General features: G+C 47.7%; 1 protein-coding gene across 3 annotated transcripts in view; it reads right to left on the bottom strand.

Moving 5' to 3' along the window:
* Window positions 1-14872, bottom strand: part of PIGU (phosphatidylinositol glycan anchor biosynthesis class U) — an 83999-nt gene that overhangs the window by 12715 nt on the left and 56412 nt on the right. For 2 of the 3 annotated variants that reach the window (XM_053200047.1, XM_053200048.1), the window contains 2 exons: window positions 13256-13399; window positions 10446-10570 (listed from right to left, as the gene is read on the bottom strand). In XM_053200047.1, coding sequence (XP_053056022.1) covers window positions 10446-10570; window positions 13256-13399 — 269 coding nt within the window. Of the gene's footprint in view, window positions 1-3244; window positions 3388-10445; window positions 10571-13255; window positions 13400-14872 lie in introns of all 3 variants that reach the window. The other variant, XM_027069906.2, reaches the window with a different exon arrangement.

Here is a 14872-nt window from a genome sequence, read left to right as displayed (position 1 = left end):
TGGCAGCAGCAGCCACAAAGCCCAAACAAAGCCAGCAGTCCCAGAAAACACTCGACCTGACAAAGTTGTCTGACTCAGAGCCACAGAGTCCAGACCCAAGGTGGCCAATGACAAAGGTGTGCCAATGTCTGCACAAACTGCCAGTTTATAAGCACTACAGACCACAGCTAAGAGCCAAAGAGGTTGGTATGACCTGTCTGAAGGGCAACATGGCAATATCTGCCAAAAATGCACAATGCACATGTCCTCTGACCCAGTAAATCCCACCACCTGGAGTTTATCTTAAGAAAATGGTATATGAGGGGCACCTGGGTGGGTCTGTTGGTTAAGCATCCGACTTTGGCTGAGGCCATGATCTCACGGTTCATGAGTTTGAGTCCCACATCGGGCTCTGTGGAGACAGTGCCGAGCCTGTTTGGGATTTTTGCTCATGCCTCTCTCTCTGCCCCTCCCCTGCTGGAGCTTTCTCACTCTCTCTCAAAATAAATAAATAAAAATCTTAGAAAAGAAAAAGGAAAAGAGGAGAGGAGAGGAAACGAGGAGAGGAGAGGAAACGAGGAGAGGAGAGGAAACGAGGAGAGGAGAGGAAACGAGGAGAGGAGAGGAAACGAGGAGAGGAGAGGAAACGAGGAGAGGAGAGGAAACGAGGAGAGGAGAGGAAACGAGGAGAGGAGAGGAAACGAGGAGAGGAGAGGAAACGAGGAGAGGAGAGGAAACGAGGAGAGGAGAGGAAACGAGGAGAGGAGAGGAAACGAGGAGAGGAGAGGAAACGAGGAGAGGAGAGGAAACGAGGAGAGGAGAGGAAACGAGGAGAGGAGAGGAAACGAGGAGAGGAGAGGAAACGAGGAGAGGAGAGGAAACGAGGAGAGGAGAGGAGAGGAAACGAGGAGAGGAGAGGAGAGGAAACGAGGAGAGGAGAGGAGAGGAAACGAGGAGAGGAGAGGAAATGAGGAGAGGAGAGGAGAGGAAACGAAGAAAAGAAAAAAGAAAGAAAAAGAAAACACTATATGAGATTCAATGGAGGGATGCCCAAGGCATTTATAGCATTTATTCTGTTTATAGCAGAACTACCAGAAGCAACCTCAATGTCCATCAGTAGGGGCCTACCTAGTCAAATAAATCAAGCTCCTCCTACCCACAGGCTCTGAGAACCATTATCAAGAGGAGATCACCAAGTGAAAAACTGCAAGCCAACTAGCAGCACCTAGAGTAGGAGGCCATTTCTTTATATAAACAAGAAAGCTCTGTATGTGTGCATATGTACTGAGAGCTGTCTGTAAAAGCACAGAGAATGTCTGCAAAGATGCATCAAACTGATCCTGATCATGATATATGCCCTGGGGTGGGAAGACATGGACCTTTACTTTTTGTTCCATATGCTTCTATTTTGTTTGCTTTCTCATCCCAGCAGTGAATTCATGTATTACTTGTGTGACTAAAAGTACATTTTAAAAAGAGATTAAAAGAAAAAGGTAAAAGACAATGCCAAGAGCTCAGCCTGAATTTTCTCCATAGCTCAGCCACTAGCACACTCCTTTTGTTCCCAACCCCAGCCCTATTTTCCAACAATTCAGTCTCTCCTGCCTTAGAAGTCACCTGAGCACTTGCAAACACCTCCCATGCCATTTACAGAGACCCTCCTCCTAATGGCAACCACAGGGGGAAAAAGCTGTTATCTGGCAAGTTCCACAAATACTTCATAATCACTGCAACTGTATTTCTGACCCACACCTGACACTTATGACCTGATGACAAGCTGTGGACTATTTCAGTGGCGATTGCCAAGCCCCACAGAGGCCCAGGGCAGGTCCAATGCCCTCACATGCCAGCCATCACTTTCAAAGGATAATTAAGGGATTTCAGCAAGACACAAGGGCCAGAACAACCTTTTGGATTTTCTTGAGGTGTTAAGTTGAATCCTGCAGATTTCTGTCGGCACAGGACACAGGAGGTGCCAAGCATCTACCATGAACAGCCTGTGTGCGACAGGCCGAGCAGACCCTCCGGCACAGTCCCACCCGGGCTACAGGGCCCTCTGTCTCTCTTCCTGCTGTTCACAAACCAAGATAAATAGCTGGGCTGGACGTTAATTGTCCAGAAATGTCCGTGCAGGAAATACCAGACCTATCACTCACTGCAAAAGCCCAAACTCCTCCCTCCTTCTTTCCCAGCAGCTAACCTTGGAGGGAAGGATCTCCTCCGGGGACTCTTCACTGGCATCATTAGTCTCTCCAGCTAGCCTGGCTTCCCATCCAGCCCATAATGCACAGGAAATGCCTGGCTGCACCAACAGCCATTGAAATGGTAAATGGTACAACTGATTCTCATAAGACCGCACAAGGAGGACAGAGCTGACCTAAGGGAACTTCAGAAAAGTTTGCTAGACCACCTGCAACAGAGTCTCTGAGAAAGCTTATTAAAAATACAAACTCCTGACGCTGTTTTCCACATCTATTGACTCAACATTCTTGGGAGTAGGGTCAGAGAATGTTTTGTGTTTGTTTTTTTAACAATCAAAGCCATGTAATTGTGACAGTCATAACGTAACCATAGGATTTAAAACACTAACAGGGAATCTGCATTCTTAACAACCACCCTCTCGCTCTAAGAACCACTGCTCTATGGCACCAAGGGAGGGGCTTCCCCTGGGTCAGGGGGAGATCAGAGTTCCTAGCTGGTACCTCTGACCCCTACAGCCTCCTCACCCACTATTCCCAGCCCCACCATCTGTGCTCCAGACTTACCCAACAGCTAGACCGAACTATTTTCTCATCTTGCTGCCTTTGCCCCTGCTCTCCCAGAGTCTGAAAAGTCTCTCCTCCTCCTGCCTCTGCCCTCCGCCCACCACACACACTGCACTCAGTACAGTGACACACAGCCCAGGCACTGTTATAGAAAGAGGGTGGCCTCAGAAATGGAGCCTTCCCTGAATTTGGTTCTTGGCTCCTCCAATGACCTTGGGCAAGAGACAACCTATGTGAGGCTCCGTTACTATTTGTAAACTAGTGATAACACTATCTCACAGACTTGCTGTGAGAATCAATGGGGTGATAGCTCAGCATGGTGCCCAGTAAATGCTGGCTGAATTCACCTTTCCTTTGCTCTCTTTAATCCTCTCTACTGGACCATGAGCTACTTCAGGCAAACTGTCCCTTCACTCACACCCAAACCCCTAGTTTGCAGAACCCAGGGCCTCTGCTGAATGTCTGAGGCTACAAAATGAATCCCCGTGCAGTGCTCTTACCTGACCAACGTTGAAGGTCAATGTGATGGCATAAAAGAAATTAGAGTTGGCACTTCCTGCATAAATCCAGAGGTGCCACAGGACAGGGAAGAGCAGGGAGCAGACGATAATGATGCAGGCGAGGACAAAGATGTTTCTCAGGACTGCAAAGACAGACACTCACAGTTAACCAAATGCTGATTCTCCTTGGAACCCTTTCTTATGGGCATGGCTCCACAGGACGAAGAAGCCCAGGGAGAGCCTGGGTAGCTCAAAGGCAGAAACCCTCCCCCAGATTCAGAGACTCTGGGGTGCCAAGAGGCAAGCCTCAAACCCTTGAGTCAATGGCTCCCCATGCCCAAAGCTGGTGTGAAGTCCTACGTTTGGACTCTGCACCTCCCACTGTGGGCCTGGCTAGTTACAGGTGGCAATGCTGTGAATGCCTCTGGGCACCACAAAGGGGGCGTTTTAGCAAGACAATGCCCTCTGCCCCACAATCTAGGGGTGTCCAAGGGTAATTTCTCCCATCCCCAAGCAGGGTGCTGTCTGTCCACATGGGATCATGGACAGGAAGGGCAGTGTGAACCTATGGAGATTAGAGCCCCACGGTGAGTCTCTGTGGTGCCACAGCCCTGGGTCTTAGGAAATGCTTTCCATTTTCCTTAACTCACGTCTTAGGTTGTCTGCCTTGCTCTTCAAATGTCCTTCACTCTTCCTTGGAGGATTTGAAGAGCTCTTCTGACACCCTCCCTCTAACATCACCGCCCCACACTCCCAGAAGGATTGAAGAATCCCACCAGGGAGAGGCTCTCCCCAAAGCCCCAGGGAGGACCTGCTACACACGGTGGTATGGGTAGGCAGGCAGGCAGAGTGCAGCTGGAGGGAAGGAGCAGGACAGTGCAGCCCAAACTTGGCCTCAGAAAGACAAAGACCTTGGTTAAAATCCCTGCTCTGCCAGCAAGTTTCTCTGTCTCAGCTCTCCTATCTCTAAAACAGGGCTAGAATAGGGTCTACTTCATAGGAGGGTTACATGAATTAAACAAGATATGTGAAAAACCCGGCACAGATATATTACTATTTTCTAAGGCTGCTGTAACAAATCACCACAAACTTGGTGGTTTAAACAATACAGTTTACATTACAGTTCTGGGTCTCACAGGCTAAAATCAAGGTACCTGCGTGCCCGCTGGAAACTCTAGGGCAGAAGCCATCCGTTTGCCTTTGCAGCGAGGCAGCCTGAGTTCACCTCACAACCCCCTTCCTACTCCACCCAGCAACGCCAAATAAGTCCTTGCTACCCTGCATCACTCAGACCTCCTCTTTTGCTTCCCTCTTCCACTTTTTTTTTTAGAAAAATAGACTTTAGTTTTTAGAGCAGCTTCAGGTTCACAGCAAAACCATATGGAAGAGATTTCCCTCCTCCAGCTCTTCCACTTTCTAAGGGCCCTTGCAGATTACACTGGGCTCACCTGGATAATCCAGGCTAATTTCCCCATCTGAAAAGCCTTAACTTTAAGTCCTTTTGCCACATAAAGTAATATATTCACAGGTTCTAGGGATTATGTGGACATCTTTGTGGGAGGGAGCATTTTCTGCCTATCACACTGTGCTCCTCCTACCTTTTAACTCAATTAGGGGTATGTGACAGTAGGATTATGTGCTATTTTTATTTCTTTCTTTACACTTTATTGTATTTTAAAGAAAGTAATAAGTATTACTTAAAATAAACTAAGAGAGCACCTTTAAAAAATTTTTTTTAACGTTTATTTATTTTTGAGACACAGAGAGACAGAGCATGAACGGGGGAGGGGCAGAGAGAGAGGGAGACACAGAATCGGAAGCAGGCTCCAGGCTCTGAGCCATCAGCCCAGAGCCTGACACGGGGCTCGAACTCACGGGCTGTGAGATCGTGACCTGAGCCGAAGTCGGACGCTTAGCCAACTGAGCCACCCAGGCGCCCCAAGAGCACCTTTAAAAAAAAACAACTTACCACTGGGTCTGGGTCCCAGCAGGCACTTAATGAACAGAAGTTCCCTTCCCCTCTCTGATCCTGACCTTTAGGAAATCCCTTCCTCCAAATCAGAGTCTGGGGAGACTTAAGAGATGGGAGCCTCCCAAACATTGAGGTTGTTTGTCCTGGCTGTACGGACACTTGGTAGAACTGCTATACCAGGGTTTCATGCATCAGAAGGGGGACTGGATTACACATGTGATTCTCAATTCTGGCTGCAAAATAAAATCACCGGGGGAGCCCTACCTGGACTAAGTATATCAGAGTGTCTCGGGGTGGGGCCTAGATACACGTATTAGTTTGTAACTGCTTCTCTGGTGAGTCCAATATGCAGCCAGCACTTCCAACCAAAGGATGACAGCTACAGACCCCTGGCGAATAAGACATCCAGACCAGTCTGCGACAGATTTCACTGGTCTGTGTCACAGTCACAATAATCAGAACAAGGTAGTTCAGAGTTCTTGTTAAAGGCGAATGTTTTGAATTTAAGATTCATGAGAAGTGACAGGTGTCTCTTTGTTCCTGATTGTTGTTAAAAAGTCCTTTCTCAGGGTGCTTGGGTGGCTCAGTCCGTTAAGCATCTGACTTTGGATTTCGGCTCAGGTCATAATTTCATTGTTCGTGAGATCAAGCCTGGAGCCTGTTTGAGATTCTCTCTCTCTCTCTCTCTCTCTCTCTCTCTCTCTCTCTCTCTCTCTCTCTCTCCCTCCCTCCCTCCCTCCCTCCTCTCTCTCTCTGCCCCTTCCCCACTCTCACTCTATGTCTCTCTCTCTCAAAATAAACATTTTTTTAAAAAGTCCTTTTATGGGGGCACCTGGGTGGCTCAGTCAGTTAGGCGTCCGACTTCGGCTCAGGTCATGATCTCACGTTCTGTGAGTTCGATCCCCGCATCGGGCTCTGTGCTGACAGCTCAGAACCTGGAGCCTACTTTGGATTCTGTGTCTCCCTCTCTCTCTGCCTCTCCCCCACTCATGCTCTTTCTCATTCTTAAAAAATAAATAAACATTAAAAAAATTTTTTTAAAAAGTCCTTTTATGAAATGGTGATGAATGGCTGGCAGTTGACTGTTTTAATGTTGTCAGCAAAATAAGTTGGCAACTCTGTCACCAGAGTTTAAAAAAAAATGTTAGTGGTCTGTGAACTCCCATACTTTAGAAACACTGGCACGGAGAGCTTGCGGGGTCCTTTTTTCCTGACCTGAAAGTTCCATGATTCTGGATTTTCAAAGCTGGGAGGGTAAAGCCCTGACTCAAGCCTTCCCGAGACTGTAGGGAAAGCCTCCTCCTTGCTCCCAGAACAAGAAGTATGGGAAAGGGTTATGTGCAGGGAGAATTACTATTATTAAACAATGTTACAACCTCAAGAAAGGAGAACAAACCTTTTCCATTCCTCCACTCCCACATCACTATTTACATTTCTCAGTGGTTCTTTCTGATCCCCTGGGCTGAAAAAAATCTATGCTATTCCTAAAACAAATCCTGTGGCCTGAGAGCCCAGGTAGGCCTTTGTTCCCTGCCTCTAGCCACTCTGGATTTCAGACAGGGTGACAAGAAGGTAACAAAGTGCACAGAGACTGGGAAGGCTCCCATGAGGCTCCTGGCTGCAATTACAAACAGCTGCAAAGATACATTCCCATGTGCCTGGAGGAACTGTCACCAGCATCCAATTGGCTTCTGGCCTGTGGTGACCTTTGCAAGAACCGGGAGCTGCTACTCTCTTGCTGGCTAACAGGCCAGAGGATTAAAGCTATACGCCAGAACACACAGAGCTGGGACCTGGGGCACAGGACAGCTTGTTCCAGGCACCAGGTGTCAGAGATGACCAGGACCTAATGAGACGAAAGGCTCACCCTTCCTTAGACTTACTGGGTCAGATGGAATCAGATTCCCTACTACACCCACGGTGGCTTATCCAGTCTCTGCCTCGGTTGCTGACAAGCTGAAACTTCAGGCAAGTCACCTTCCCTCTCTGAGCCTCAGTCACTCAGAAATAAAATTACACTTGAAGAATCCAGTCCAACTGGCAGGAGTGCGGGGGGGGGGGGGGGGGGGGGGCGGAGACTGGGAGCTTCAAAGGTGCTTATTATGTTATTATTCTCTTTAATTTGTCTGGTTTTTTAATCCATAGTCTCTTATATTTATACAATAGTTAATAAAAACAACACACACACACACACACACACACACACACACACACACACACACACACAAATACAGCCTTTGGTAACTGGATCTTTCAGCTGGACCACTGTAGGCTAGCACCAGCTCTGCCAGCAGGCTGTTCCCTAACACCACAATTGTGTGTCTGTATGACTCATCCTGATCCCAAGCACCACAGAGTCCCAGCGTCTGGGGCCTATACTTGGGGCAGGGCCGACATACCTCGTCTCCTCCCCACTGGCCAGGACAGGAAAACAAAAAGGTGAATGTGTGAGCAGGCATGTTAGCACTGGCAACTAATGTTTAAACTGAATTCTTAGCCACATTACAAGTCTGAGTACCTTCACCCTAGACTCACAGACTTCTCAGTCTCTACTCATGGGTCCAAAGGACTAGGCTGGAGATGCTCTTGGCTGAATGTAATGACTCACAGCTGTCATGACCCAAACAGATACCCTGAGCATGAATATTCTCTGCCACAGTTGCTGGCCACTGGGGGCAGGGGGCTGTGGGGGGGCGGGGGTGGTGGCAGAGGGCAGCCCACATTCTGTGCAGAGTCTTCAGTCAAGCTCAACTGTAAACTATTCGCCCAGACAGCCAGCAACAGCATCTATTAGATCATCTAGGTTTCTGGGAACCCCATCCTTAATTTCTCTGCGTCAACCCTGGAGGGCATAAAATAGCTTATTTCAAGCTTTGAAAAGTATGTTCATTCCAATGACCCTGAATGACTCTACCAATCCTGAAGCTTTGATCACGGAATTATGTAGGAAACCCCCCCTGCATGATTCTTACTAATGGTAACTGCAGTGCTATTTATATACATTATTTCTCAAACTTAAAACACCCCTGGAAGATATTCTCCCCATTTTACAGATTAAAAACCGAGTGACTCAGAAAGGTTAGATGAATTTCCTAAAAAGAGAGAGCTGGTAATGGGAAAGCCAGGATCCAGATTCAAGTCTTTCTGGCTCCAGACTGTGTTCAGCAATATGGGATGAAATATTTTTTTTTAATTTTTTTTGAATGTTTATTTTTGAGAGAGAGAGAGAGAGAGCATGAGCAGGGGAGGGGCAGAGAGAGAGGGAGACACAGAATCCAAACCACGCTCCAGGCTCTGAGCTGTCAGCACAGAGCCCGATGTGGGGCTCGAACTCACGAGCCTTGAGAACATGACCTGAACCAAAGTCGGACGGATGCTCAACCAACTGAGCCACACAGGCACCCCGGGATGAAAGATTATTAAGGGCAAGAGACAGCTAAGAAAAAAATGACTCTACTTCTGAGGAAAGAGGATCAATGTCCCCAAGACCCACACTGTCACAAACTGGGGCATGTCCACATGTTTGGTGGCCTCATGATTTGTCACTGGCTACTCTGCTGGGGGGCGGGGGCACCAGACTGACTCTGAGCCTGCTGGACTGGGTGATTCTTATCTGTGCAATGAGGATGTCATAGGCAGAAAACGCCACTTACTCCTCCCAATCAGGCAGGACTGGTCACTGCCCCACAGGCCACCACCTGCAAGAGCAGTGTGCCTTGCCCGCCCACTCTGCTGTTTACCTTAGCTCAGAGGCCCAGTCTTACAGGTAGGTTTCCTTCTGGCAGCTGGTCAGTTTCACTTCCTGGTTGACACCCAGGCATCCCCAAACAATAACAAAGATTTCCTTCCTCTGAAGCCTGTCCTCCCCAAGTTCACTCTTGATACCTGGCTGTGCACTCACTGCAGGCAAGGAAAATTCCATAGCTCCCTTCCCATTTTAGATTAGAGAATCGAGTATTGGGCACTGACACTGCCTGTTTATTACAGGGCTTAAAAACTCATCCAAAAACATGTGCTGAGTTGTGTGGGTCAGGTCTGATCCTGGGTGCTGGGGACACAGAGGTGAGTGAATCATAAGTCTGCCCCCAGGGAGCCCACAAACACTGAAGAGAACCCATGCAGAGGGCTAAAAGCCCAACTGAGGAAAATACTGGCAGCCTCGGAAGCATAACTAGCCCACTGTATGCCATCTTCTGAGGGGGGACATGGTTAGAGCTGCAGGGGTCTTCAGAGCAGACAGATGTCCAGTGTTCTATAAACATTTAGGTGCAATGCTGGGAAATGGTTCAAAGACCAAGGTCTAGTGTTCCACTGTCCAATGCAGTAGCTACCAGCCATGTGTGACTTTTTAAATGTAAATACATTTCAGTTAAAAATTCAGTTTCTCTACAAGCTCCTGGCTGGCTCAGTCATTAGAGCTTGAAACTCTTGATCTCAGAGCTGTGAGTTTGAGCTCTACACACTGAGATTATTTAAAAAATAATAATAAAATAAAATCTTCAGGGGCACCTGGGTAGCTCAGTTCGTTAAGCGTCTGACTTTGGCTCAGGTCATGATCTCATGGTTCGTGAGTTTGAGCCCCACGTCAGGCTCTGTGCTGACACCTCAGAGCCTGGAGCATTCTTCAGATTCTGTGTCTCCCTCTCTCTCTGCTCCTCCCTTGCTCACACTTGCTCTCTCTCTCCCTCTCTCTCAAAAATGAACATTAATTTTTTTTAAATAAAGTCTTCAAAAAAATTCAGTTTCTTAGTCATACTAGTGGCTATCCTATTGTACTGTGCAGATATAGAACATTTCCATCACCACAGAAAATCCTACTGGATAGCACTAGCTACAGGCTCACAGCAAGCCCTTCCACTTACCTGTCATATAATCTTGAACAAGTGGCTCTACCTTTCTGTACCTCAGTTTTTTAATCTGCAAAATGGTGTTATTTTTCCCTCCAAGACTGGTGTGAAGATAAAATGACCTAATGCATGTAACACTCCTAAAACCACAGTGGCCAGGTAGGTACTAAGTGACCAAAATATGGTAGTTATTTTTATTACCATCACTAGTCTGTAGTACCCAGCAGGCAGACACTGCCTCGTGTCATTCCCTCTCTCCCGGTGCTGCCAGCACACCAGATGCCAGGCAAATGCCTATCAATCTCTTTTTCCGTGTCTGTCTTATCCAGGGACCAGGCTGACACAAATCTGCCACCACAGGGTTAGAGGTGGGAGTACTCACATCTGTAGAGATGGTTCCACACAGGGAAGAAGGCCATGTAGAGGGCCACGTCCCCCACTGTTGGGTAGGACTTGAAGATGGAGATGATGGCAATCTGAATGAACATGAAGAAGACAGGGTGCTCCCTGGGGTGGGGTGGGGCAGGCAGAGAGGGAGAGATCAGTCAGGGACCAGGCACACCCAAGACTCCTGACCCCATCCCTCAAACCCCAAAATACTCTCAAGTGGACTTCAGGTAGGGGCTGGCTCTGCTACCCAGAAGACATGGGACCAGACCAAGCAGCAAAGCAGAAAATTGCAAGGACACAGAGTTGCCCAGAGGTGGTGAGGAGGGCCCAGCAAACACTAGAGCAACAGCCCATTGCCCCCCACACCCCAGTTCTGAGCCTTCCCCGGCAAGAGTCACTGAGGAAGAAAACAAATGAAGTCAGCTTCATTACTGGGCTTTCATAGCTGCTGTCAGAGTAATCAGGCAGCCTCCCTTGCCAGAGGCCCCTCTGACACCCAGACCCCAGGGCAGGAAGTGCCTCCTTGCTGATGCTCTTTTTCTCTGACAGTAAGGCCAGTGGAGTCTACACACACTTAGCTATGATGAGCTCCTTTCCAGAAAGAGAAGTGAGAGCTGCAGGCAGGTTTTCAGCGCTTTTGGGCTGGAACTGGAGTTTTGTTACCTTAAACAACAATAACAGCTAGCATTTCCTAAACCCTCATGCTGTGACAAGTTCCGTCCTAGGCCCTCTCCTTGTGCTGTCACATGGGATCCTCACTATACCTCCCCTACTCCTTGAGGTAGGCAATATCATCACCCATACTTTGCAGATGAGGAAAGAGGTTCAGATAAGGTAGGTGAGTTAGTAAGCGGTGGAACTGTTTATCTCCAGAACTCCTGAGCAGCACCAAGACTGTTCTCCTGAGTGCCTAGCGTGATCACAGCTCTGGTCAGGAAGGGTGGGGACAGAGCTCAATCTCCAGTGGTCCTCCGAGGGCTGACCAAGTGCTACAAGGAAGCCAACAGAGAGGCCAGATTTACACCCTCCCCAGCTGTACCTAAACAACATGCATGTGGCCTACTTCTGCACACTACCTGGATGCCCAGCTCATAAAGGCTTTCTTCAGAGATTAATGGCAGTTATGTCTTGCAGGTCAAAGGTCAGGGTGACTCAATGGGTGTAAGTCTGAGATGTGGAGACAAACATGTACACGCCCCAAACACTCCAGCAGTTTTACACAACAAATGCTTCAGACTCGGCCTGGCAAGTTTCAGTGCTATAGGCTCTCGAAGGGTCCAGCTAGCCCAGTGAGCATCTTCCTAAAAACAATCCAAATCACTGGCTGTGGGCGTTTTAGGTAGCTGGTAAGAGCTGCATGAAGAGCTTAATGGCCTATGAAAAGGCCAGTGAAAATCCAGTGACAAGAAACATGGAGACTAGAATCCCCTGCAATACTGTCTGGGGAGAGTTGGTCAGAAGGGCCCTGTTCCCACAAAGCTAGCACTGGAAGCAAACACTGCAGGGGCTGGAGAGTCAGTGGAGCTTCAGATCCAGCCACAGGAAGGCAGCAGTGGAGAAAGTCACTTCATATAGTCTGTCCCCACAACCCTGAGGCCCTGGCCTGGGGTGGGTGGAGGTAGGGGTGGGGGGGTCACGTGACGGTGCTGCTGTAGTCTACCCAGAAGCACCTGTGGACTTTCACATGCAGACAATGAAAGGTGCTACAGAGTGAGGAAAGGTGTTCCAGGCTCCCAGCTTCTCTCAGCCCAGTGGCTAGGCCTGACCAGATCAAGGGCAGAGACTGGGTGTGACAGATAGCTGGAGAGCTTGGCTGGGCAAGGCTGCCAGAGTTCCAGAGACTGCCAGGCCAAGGAAAGCTTTCTGTCAGATGCCAGGCCAAGGCTGTCATGGGAAGGAGGCATGAGCTCTGAGCTTTTACAGAATGGGAACCATGTGCATTGGTACACTGGCCATGAAGACTGGCAGGAAGGTTAGAACAGAGAACTCAGGCTCTTGAAATTTAAACCAAACTCTCTTCTAGGTTCCCTGGACTATCAATGCATATCTGTATGCTTCAGTGCCTCTTTTCCCTGCTCTGGTAATAGAACATTTTCCAGGGACTACTACAAGTGATCTCTCTCAGGAGTTTGGCATGGTGCCAGGGGATGAGTATAGATGTTGGAGACAAACTTTGGTCTGAATCTCAGCTCCACTACTTACTAGCTGTGTGACTCTGGGAAAATCACTCCACTTCTCTGAATGTCCATTTCCTCAACTATAAAATGGGCGTAATGATAATAAAATGATGCCTACTTCCAAGAGATGCCAGAAGGGTTAGGTATAAATACATTTCAGAAAACCTAAAAAGGGCTGGGATGGAGCCAGGCTCAATACATGTTAGTTTTCTTATGCTGCAGAAGAGACAAGTCTTAAAGGAAATTGATCAGAAGATTAAACAGAGCTGCAGGTGGCCAACCTCCCAACTAACACATCCTGAGTATCCATTGTCACTGGGCTAGATGCACTTTTTCTAAAGACCCTTTATAACTCCAAACCCTTCCTCTATCCAAAATAGCAAGTGGGCTCAGTAGCACTGTGGGCTCAAAGTGAAGCTAGGGGAAATATCAGGGTGCTCCCTGCAGCCTGCACTCATGTGTGACTCAATTGCTGGCTATGGCTACTGGCACCTGAGGCCATTAAAGGTAGGGTTCCCTGGAGAAAGATGGCATAAACGTGAGAGAGGATACTCCTAGTTTGAAAGGTGCCTGTAAGACTACAAATGGCTCTGCAGACAAAGAAACAGCAGGTCCAACCACTTACTTTAGCTTTATGGCTAAGGGAATGGTGTAGAAGAAGACGTTGATCTGAAACACACATACAAAGAAGAGGCTGAAGTGCTCAAACATCTCTGCGAAGAAGTACCAAAAAAGACCGATGTTTGGAGTGAGATCTGGAACAGAAAGTCTGGAATGAAGAAAACAAAGAGGGAGAAAAAAAGAGAGCCAAATTTTAAATGGTCTGCCTTGACCTGGTTTTCTCCTAAAGAATTTGGTCACTACTGGGCAGCCAAAGATGACTTTGTCCCCACAGTTATCAGGATGTGAGGGGCCCTACAGGCACCCTGGATATAGGTAATTAATAAAAACAAGAGGCAGAGAAACAGAGAATGATAACCCATAACAAATATCAACTAAACCAAATTCTGGCATGCATCAAAGATCTGAAATGAGGCAGGATTTGGGCTAGAAGTCAAAAGACCAGCCCCTCTTTTACTGCCTAAAATATATATATTTAAATTTAGGAGATACCCAGGATATACAAGAGAGGAATGGGTTTTAAACAGACAGTATCTATTTGGGGCATTCCAAAGACTTGCCCAGAGGAGCGAGCTCAAAGATCCTGCTGCTCCCCATTCTTGCTCCACATCCTGACAACAGGAGCCAGAGACTGAGTGCCTGACACTGCAGTGACTTCTGGAGTCTTGAGGAAGCACTGGCAGGTTCCAGCTAGGATCCCAGATCTCATTTGAGAAATAAGGGTTTCACTGGAAAACTTTTATGTAGTTCTATTAGATAAAGATTGGTTGCAAATCTGGCTCTTCTAAAAATTTACATTATATGTCTTATTTTCAAAAACACAGAATTGGAACTGATGTCAATTCACGATTTTAAAAGGGCAGTAAGTGGAGCATGAAGAAGGAAGAAATAGGCAATGGCTCATGGTCAGAGTGCACTGACCAAGGCCTCCACCCAGAGCAATTCTTTGCCTCCTGCTGTGACTACATTTCCTTTTCTGTGAAATGAGGTAAAGAACACAATCCTGTGGGCCAGCAAAAACCAGGAAAAGCTTTTCACTGGCATTACAAACTCTTACTTAAAGCTCAGCATGAAGAGCTACAAGTTATGCATAGCCAGGATTTAACACAAATTAGCAGTCCAGAATTCCAAAGGGGAGTCTGCCCCTCCAGATCCCCTCCCCACCCTGACAGATTTAACTGTCTATCACCTCAACGGGCTGTGAGGTCCCTGAGGCTTGAGCAGCGACCTTCCTGTCCTCCTCAGCATACCACACAAAGAGTACTGGGAAACATCTGCAGAATTCATACTCCATTTTTATTTTCTCTAAAAGTTTGACACGTGGGAGGTGGCTTTATTTTAAAACTGTCAGAGACCCTCTTGCAGTAGAGGAATGTATCCATTCCTGTTTAGGACTGAGCCAAACCCTTCCAGGCAGAGGCTGGTAGTTGCTTCAGATGTTCCTAGAGAGTGCTCTTTAATCTCACAGGATCAAAGGTACGCACTAGACCTGTGGTTCTCAAAGTCTGCTCTTCCCTGGACCAGCAGCATCAGCATCACCTGAAAACTTTTTAGAAATGTAAATTCTTGGTTCCTATCCCAAATTTACTTAATCAAAACCTCTAGGGTTGGGGCCCAGAAA

Source organism: Acinonyx jubatus, chromosome A3, assembly GCF_027475565.1.
Source record: "Acinonyx jubatus isolate Ajub_Pintada_27869175 chromosome A3, VMU_Ajub_asm_v1.0, whole genome shotgun sequence".
Taxonomy (NCBI): Eukaryota; Metazoa; Chordata; class Mammalia; order Carnivora; family Felidae; genus Acinonyx; species Acinonyx jubatus.
This window is presented reverse-complemented; position numbering and strand designations above follow the sequence as displayed.